Raw genomic sequence first — 8741 nt, 5'->3', positions numbered from 1 at the left:
CTCTATACACTTAATGAGAAAAAAAATTCTGAAAGTTTTCCAGGTGATTGAACTTTCTACCAATTGAGAGGAAAACAAAAAGCCCCAGATAGCCAGGCCAGTCCACTGTCCTGCTGCTACTGCTCAGGAGAGGGTCTTGCTTGTTTTAAATAAGCCAGCCACTGTCTGGCAAATTAAAGGGAGGACATAATGTGGAATAGAGGCAATGTAAAGCAACTGGCCAGGACCACAAAGCAGACAACCAGTTTCAAGGTCCCACTGTGCATTTTTCCTGAGTGGCCTTCCCTTTCTCTTTGTCAAATGAACACTTTATCACTGTGCCTGCTCTTTCTGGACTTGGTTTCTATATTGTCAGAGAACAAGAGCATACCATGCTAGTCTATCACAATCCTGTAAGGTTTATGTGGCCTGATCCTGCCTAATAACTGGGGGGTTGTTCACCCCAGTATTCTATGAAAGAGCTCTGATATACTCTTTACTGCTACATCACTCATGTATCAAATAAAAAGATACCTCAGTAAGAGACCCCTTGGCTTTTCAGACAGTAGCACCTGCACCTAAGCTGGACCTGGAGGAAATGACCCCACATCCTGGAATACAAAATGGGGATAAGAGTACTTATGTAGGGGTATGTGTAGGTTTAGAGATTATAGGGTATATCTTGCTAGAGGCTACCAATGTTGTGAACTACTTGCCACGGGGGCATATCAGCTACTATACAAAACGCTGTATTTTTTATCCTTTACTCTCTATACTGAAACCTACTGTGCTGAGCCTTACAGTGCTGACTGGCATTACCCGTTGTTTTCCCATTTACCAGACTGTAGAACACACCCATTATTTCAACGCCAGCCCCGCCCCGCCCCGTCCCGTCCCTACGGCCGCGGGAGATTAACTGCGCCTGCGCGGGATTGAAAGGCCCAGGATTTAAAGCCCAGGACAGGCCTAAACTCCCGCACTGGAGCGACGTCGCGGCGCAGCTCCAGGCGGCGCACGCGCAGTGCAGCGCTGGCCTTCGGTCCAGGTGACTTGAGTTTTCACTTTCCTTGTTTTTGTTCCCGTTGTTTCTTCCGTAGCCTTCGCGCCTCTCCGGGCCACTTTTTCTTTTCTTTTGAAAAACAAGGATCGCTTTCGGCGCCTTCCCGAAACTCCAGTCATCCGGTCTCCACCTTCGCTCTCCAGCTCCGTGTCCTCCCGTCTCAGGAGCTTCTGCGGAAGTGCCGCGCTCCGCACTCTCAAGATCTCGCGGGATTTCCTTATTTCCCCCACAATCCCCCGCGCGAGGTGGAGTTGTGCGCTTCCCGCCGCCGCCGCTCGGGGTGGCTGCGGCTCGGCCCGGGCTTCCCACGTAAATACACGTACCAATATCAATAGAAACCTATCTGGATATCTAACTCTATGTGTTCTCCTCTTCCGGTGGCTATTAGTTATCTTCTTTTTTCCGGCTGAGAGATGGCGGCCCCCGAGCCGCCGCTGCCTATGGCGAGAGGCTGCCCGAGCTCCGCGGCGCTGTCTCCCGGCCGGGGCGACCGAACGCTTCTGGTCAGGCACCTGCCCGCCGAGCTGACCGCCGAGGAGAAGGAGGACTTGCTGAAGTACTTCGGGGCGCAGTCGGTGCGGGTCCTGTCCGACAAGGGGCGACTGGTAAGGGCGCCAGCCGCCGCAGGCTTCCGCCAAGGCCCTGTGGTCAGGGGTGGCGCGGAGGCCGGCGCGTTGAGCCCGGGAAGTGCGGGGGGCGGGGAGGCCTGGCGTCGTGGGGCGCACCTGTGCCCGGCCTGCCTCTGTAATATCCAACTATCAGAAGAAAAAAAAAAAAAAAACCTAGCCATCAATCTCATCACGACCCTGGGGAAGAGCACCGCTGGAGTGGAAAATTGCTTATCGTGTGTGGGGCTTGAACTCAGCGCCCGGACACTTGTTCCCGACTCAGCCTCTTGGTGCCCAAGGCTAGCGCCCCACCACTTGAGCCACAGCGCCACTTCCGGCTTTTTCACAGTCTTCAACAAGCACATACTCTTCCTGCCCGGGCTGGCTTCAAACCGTGATCCTCAGATCCCCCAGCCTTCTTAATAGCCTAGATTATCATCGGCGTGAGTCATGGGCAGCCTACTACTTTTAAACCTGACCCGCGAATCTCCCGACATCTTTTTGAATTGGGGTGGTATTTGTGTTAGGATCCAGAGTACTCTTACAAATATATAATCACGGACTTTTTGTTGTTGTTTTTTGTTTTTAATCCTGGGTTCATTTAGAAGCCTGTTTAGAATAGAGATCAGGGGCTGGGAAGGTGGCTCAGGGGTAGAGTGCTTGTCTTGCATGCATGAGACCCTGGGTTCGATTGCTCAGCCCACATAAGCAGAAAAAGCCGGAAGTGGCTCTGTGGCTCAAGCAGTAGAGGGCTCTACTTGAGCTAAAGAGCTGAGGGACAGCACCCAGGCTCCACGACTGACCCACGGTCCCCCACCCCCCCCCCAAAAAAATAAAATAGAGATCAAAATAAGGAAGAATCTGGGCGCTGGTGGCTCACACCCAGGATCCTAGCTACTCAGCAGGCTGAGATCTGAGGCTCCCCATTGGAATCCAGTCAGAGCAGGCAAAGTCTGTGAGACTTTGATCTCCAATCAAACACCAAAAAAGCTGAAAGTGGAGCTGTATCTTCCTTGTCTTGAGCACAAAAGTCCAAAGACAGAGTCCGGGCCCTGAGTTCAACCCCAGGACTGGCAGCAGAAAAAGAGAGAAAAGAAAATTACAGAAAGAGATCTAAAACCTCTTTCTTGATTTTTGAGGAGAGTTCCTAAAGTTTCCAGACAGAATTGTTTAGGGAACAATATGCTTAACAGTTAAAAGGTTCCACTTGGGGATATACCTAAAAAATTTTAATACCACATGCATTTTGCATGGTTTTCTTTTTATTAAAGAATTAATGAGAACACTGTTTCTGATGGGTCCCCTAGCCAATCGTTTTAAAATCTTATTAGGACATTCTAATGTGCAGCCAGGTTAAAAGACCAGTGTTGATCAAATTATCATGTACATCGGCTCTGTTTGTTTTATTTGGCCATCTCAAAATTAGATTGTGTGATAATACATACTCAGGTATTCTTTATAAATATTGGCAGGAAGCTACTAGTAATAGAATGATTTGCATTTTTTTCTAATGGCTTTAAAATATTGATAACTTACAGGTAAACATAGACTTCTGTTAAAACTAATTACAAAAATAAAACTCAAACATCCATCTTGAGTGGTTTCTCTCTTGGCTGGATGTTTCTCATCTTTGCCTTTAAGTGCATACAAAATGTTTTAAGATCTTTTAAGTGTCTTATAACTGGGGCTAGAGGTTTTCAAACCCCTGTTGCCTTGAAGTGTTTGAATATATAGCACATACTGCTTTGTGTTTGTATATTTTTCCATTGAAAGGCTTTGTAGCTTTCCTCTCAAAGAAGTCTGACCCAGAAAAAGTCCAAGGTTAGCCATTTGGTGTACATTAGTTAACATTCTCAGTTAATGTGTGTATTTCTTCTGTTGGCAAAATGTCAACATTTTTTATTTTATGAAAAACAGATTATATTGAAGTAATTTGTGCTTTTAACTCTATTACAGAAACATACTGCTTTTGCTACTTTCCCTAATGAAAAGTCAGCTATAAAGGTATGGTTTTTGTTTTGCTTTTTAAACCAGTACAATTATGAACAATTTCTTATCAAATCTTAGTGCAAAACTGTTAGGTATACTTAAATTGTTGTTTTTAAAAACAAAAGCTTTTATTCAAAAGAATTTATCCAGCAGGCTACATACTCGTTTGTCAGGTGACAGAGCTTGTTCAATGTTTGTATAAGAATAATTGATTAGCTGTAAACCAAATTAAAATTAGGTTCTGTACACATAATTTAAAACGTCAAGTTGTTAAGGCTATAAAGTGGATAATTATCTGTAACTGTTACAAGCTAAGGTATTTTAAGTGTTTTTGTTTTGTTCTGAGCAATGAGGATTGAATTTGTGTATACCAGAGAAATTTTCTATAACTTGAGTTCAAAATGCCTTCAGCATTTTTGTTTTTAATTGTGTTTTTAAGACAAGGTCTTGCTGGGTGCTGGTGGCTCACACCTGTAATCCTAGCTACTCAAGAGGCTGAGATCTGAGGATCATGGTTCAAAGCCAGCCAGGGCAGGAAAGGCCATGAGACTCTTATTTCCAATAAACCACTCAGAATACCAAAAGTGGTGCTGTGGCTCAAGTGGTAGAGTGCTTGCCTTGAGTTGAAGAGCTGAAGGACAGGGCCCAGGCCCAGAGTTCAAGACCCATGACCAACAAAAACAAACAAACAAAAAACTGGGTCTCCCTGCCATTGCCCAAGTTAGCCTTGAACCTGCTACCTTCACAGTAGTTGGGATTACAGATTTAGCCACTATAGCTGGCTCGTTTTTAAGTATGAAAAGGTGTATGTCAAGGAATCCTCTGCAGTGGGATGACCGAAGTAGACCTCTGCTTATTTACCTGGAATTTAAGAAGAAAACTTGTAGAGATGTATCCTTTCAGGTTTATGGACAAGTAAAGCTACCAGATATGAAAAATGTTGTAAGTAGGGCAGGAGCTAAAGGTTGGAATAGAAATAAGATTTGAAAAATGTAGAGTCTGTGTGGAAGAGTGTATTAAATTTGTTTACTAAGGTTTGAAGAGCATTTGATACTTTTGAACTGGCTAAAAATATAATCAGACATGTGAAAAAAATCTGGTAGAGTTTATATCATGGATTGAATGTAGAAAAAATACTAGAGGAAGAAGATACCAAAGGAAGCTGTTTTTGAGGCCAGAAGGCAAAAGGAGAAGCATATATTTATATTCAGAGATCATTTAGGTGTTGAAGGAGTTAGGAGTGAGGAAACAGTTCAAGACATTTGGATATATTAGTGAAGGAGTTGTTTGCAAAGCTATTTTTAATGAATTCATGTCATCTGTTAACTTTAAGAAATAAGTGGGATTGCTTTCAGGAGATATTTAATAACAACATAAGCATTGTTCCTGTTCTTTGATCAAGGCGTGCTCTGTCACTTAAGCCATAGCTTCACTTCTGGCTTTTGATTAATTGGAGTACTGTGGACTGTTCTCCCTGTGATTCCTCCAATCTCAGTCTGTTGAGTACATAGGATTACAAGTGTGAGCCACCAACACCCAATTGTTCTTTTTTTTTTTTTTTTCCCCTCGCCTAGGTTGGCCTGGACCATGTTTTTCCTATTCTACATTACCCACTGTAGCAAGTATGATGGGTACACACCATCACACAGCTGTTGGTTGAGACAGAGGTTCCTCCTGCCCTTGATGGATTTGAGCTTACATTTATTTTGATCTCTGCATATGTAGTAGCAGAGATTATAGGCACGCTTATCATAGATGTGAAAAGAAGAGGGTTTAAAGAAGAGCTCTTGTGATAGACATAATGAAAACAACACAATTTAAGATGGATGATAGAGATGTCTTAAATTCTCATCATTAATGGGGGAGGGATACCTCAGTTTATATACCTCAATTTCTTTTATAGATTGAAGATTCCAAATTGAAAATGCTCCAAAATCTAAAATTTTGATCTTTGACATGTTCCTACAAGTGGCACATTCCACACTAGAACACTCAAAATATAGGCACAATAAAAATAGGTTACCTTCAATCTTATGTATATATGAGAAACACAAATATTATGTTTAAAGTTTTACGTCCTAGATACCTCATTTATGTGCACATATTCCATGATCTGAAAAAAATTACAAAATCTCAATTCTGTTCCCAGACATTTCATGTATGAAATACTGTGGATCCATGTTTGGTTATAATTAAGAATTGTATTAAGTGGTATTTAGCAGCAGAAGATAATAGCCCGGGTATAATACATAAATGAAAATGTTACATATAACTTCTGATTTATTTGAAAAATAATATATATATATACATTTATGGTGTATGTACACACAAAATATGTATATGCAAAGAAAAACATTGTTTATAACTAATATATAGTATACATTAAAAATGAAATTTTATAAATTATAAAAATAAAAAGTAGATAAATTGAAATAAATAAGATACAAAATAATATAAATAAAATAATATAGAATATAAGTATATTAAAAATAAATTATAATTTAGCGTTTATCAACAACTGACAATGTTTGGAACAGTCAGCTATGGCCAGGATTGAAATACAACACTGTAAGAATAAGGAAGTAGTTAGAGACATCACTAGGGTGGAATGGGTGAAATGTAGTTCTCAAGAAGGCTCAAGGATCCTGGCACTAGTGGCTCAAGCCTGTAATCTTAGCTACTCAGGAGGCTGAGATCTGCAGTTGGATGCCAGCCCCAGCAAAAAAGTCCCTGTGGGACTCTTATCTCCAGTTAACCACTGAAACCTGGAAGTGGAGGTGTGTCTCAAAGTAGTGCATCTCCAGCCTTGAGCACAGAGCTCAGGACAGTGCCCAGGCCCTGAGTTCAAGGCCCACAACTGAACAAAAACATGAGACTCTTAGCTAGTTTTAGTCATACAGAACTATGATATCAGCTACTGGAGATAGAAGTAGGAGGATTGTAAATTTGAGGCAGCTCAGGAAAAGATTGCAAGACCTTTTCTCAAATACAAAAAGATAACAGTAAAGGGAAAGAAAGAATACAGGGCCGTGAAGGGCTTCAGTCCTCAGTACTGAAATAAACAGATTAATAGAGAAAAAGAAAAGGAGAGTTATATGTTTAAAAATAGAGAGTGTGTGACCTCTGTTCAGCTTAGATGACATCTATTTTAGGTAATTAAGGATTCGCTGATAAAGAAGAGGTCTAGAATTAATTTAGAATCTTGGAAATTATTTTAAAATTTGTTTTATGTAATGAAAACAATTCAAATAAGGATACAATAGGATTGTACAGTTACATTGTCGTCACAGATTTTATTAAGTACTGACTCTTGCTAGATGTGGTTTGAAAGCTCAAGCATATATCAACGTACAAAAGAACAATATCTTACAAATTTTTGAAAGGAAGCACGGATTGCTTAATATTTTAAAAGATGATAAACAGCAATACATGTTTGCTGGATGGGGAGGAGTCAGCTGGTACTTTGAGTGGTTAGGGTCATATTTGGCAAAGATTTGAAGGAGGTGTAGGATGTTTTCTAAGGAAATGCATAGGAGAAAATATTCTACACAATATTGGGAAGTCTAGGGTACAAATAGTGTTTGTCATGTTCAAGAAAGCGGCTTATATTGAAGAAACAAAATGAAGAAATGATCAATGGATCTGAACTCTGGAGAAATAATAAAGTCCTTATTGTGTCTGTTTTAGTAATGAGGACTTAAGATTTTGCTCTGAGAAAGGAGCCAGTAGAGTATCTTGAGCAAGTGACTGACATCACTTACGTGTAAAAAGAATTAATTTAGTAGTTGAGAGTATAGACTGAAGAAGGGAAAATCTTGAAGTGGGAAAATCTAAAAAAGGATTAGAACCTGGATATATTTTGGTTTTGAATGAGATGTGAGAAAGGAATGTTGAGGATGATTCTAAGATTTTTGATCTGATTATCTAGAAGAATGGATTTGCTCTCAAATGGGGGAAGTCTCCAAATAGAGCCTATGTGGTAATAATCTGTTCCTGGACTTCATGACAGAGATGGAGCATTTAAAGTTTCAAGTTGGAAGAGTCATAAGCACAACATTTTTCATTTAAATTTAGTTTATTAGAAGAGTTTGCAGAGAGTTGGAGTCAAGCATATTTTTATTTTGCTAACTTATAGGAAATAGTCCTTTGATAAGTAATAAAGACCTGATGCATTCAGATTAAAAATGGACAAAACTAGCTAAGGCAGGATTGTATATTAACAATCAAAAATGTAAAAGTATTTGTATATAGGATGATAGGAAATTGTTTTGAGTACAATTATTATATTTTTACTTTTCCTCTAACTGAAGGCCTTGACAAGACTCCATCAGATGAAACTTTTAGGTCACACTTTAGTTGTTGAATTTGCAAAAGAACAGGATCGAGTTCATTCCCCATGTCCCACAGCAAACACTGAGAAAAAGAAAAGGTATGTAGATATTCCTGTTTTTCTACCATTCTAAACACTTTTTATTTTTTTTTAATTTTTTATTGTAAAGTTACTATACAGAGGGTTACAGTTACATGAGCAAGGTAATGAGTACACTTCCTATCCAGCATTGTTACCCCCTCCATTGTTTTCCCCCTACCATCCTTCCCTCCCTACCTTCCATGCGGTTCTTTTTTTTTTTTTAATTGTGATTAAGTGATTACGTAATTTCCCAAATTTCACAGTATTGTGGAATAATGATGCTCATTTAAAGTCACAAGTCCATTCTAACTTTTCTTGGAGCAAATTGTCTATCATAGTCTATAACATATAACGGTGTACACATATACACCATGTATGGGGCTATTTAGTAGTGGTTCAACCAGATGAGTGGAAGTTCTTTGTTTCTTAAGTCCTGTTAATTTTTTCTTATCACCTAACATTTTGGATTTAGCATCCACTTATCAGTGAGACCATGTACCGTTTGTCTCTTTGCTCTTGGCTTACCTCGCTCAACATGATTCCTTCTAGCTCCATCCATTTTCCTGCAAATGCCATTATTTTGTCATTTCTAATGGTTGCATAATATTCCATTGTGTATAGATACCACAATTTTTTGATCCATTCATCTGTGGTGGGGCATCTGGGTTGTTTCCATATCCTAGCTATTGTGAAC

The 8741-nt window shown here is 40.1% G+C and overlaps 1 protein-coding gene across 5 annotated transcripts in view; it reads left to right on the top strand.

Moving 5' to 3' along the window:
• Positions 1-1292: 1292 nt before the first annotated feature.
• Positions 1293-8741, top strand: part of Rnpc3 (RNA-binding region (RNP1, RRM) containing 3) — a 39711-nt gene continuing 32262 nt past the window's right edge. For all 5 annotated transcript variants that reach the window (XR_001175634.1, XM_013031411.1, XM_013031410.1 and 2 more), the window contains exons 1-3: positions 1293-1644; positions 3604-3651; positions 7947-8065. Coding sequence is in view for 4 of the 5 variants with exons in the window: in XM_013031411.1 (XP_012886865.1) it covers positions 1453-1644; positions 3604-3651; positions 7947-8065 (359 nt within the window). In the remaining variant the exon portion in view is untranslated. The remainder of the gene's footprint in view (positions 1645-3603; positions 3652-7946; positions 8066-8741) is intronic.

The sequence above is a fragment of the Dipodomys ordii genome, unplaced genomic scaffold (assembly GCF_000151885.1).
Source record: "Dipodomys ordii isolate 6190 unplaced genomic scaffold, Dord_2.0 Scaffold139, whole genome shotgun sequence".
Classification (NCBI taxonomy): domain Eukaryota; kingdom Metazoa; phylum Chordata; class Mammalia; order Rodentia; family Heteromyidae; genus Dipodomys; species Dipodomys ordii.
This window is presented reverse-complemented; position numbering and strand designations above follow the sequence as displayed.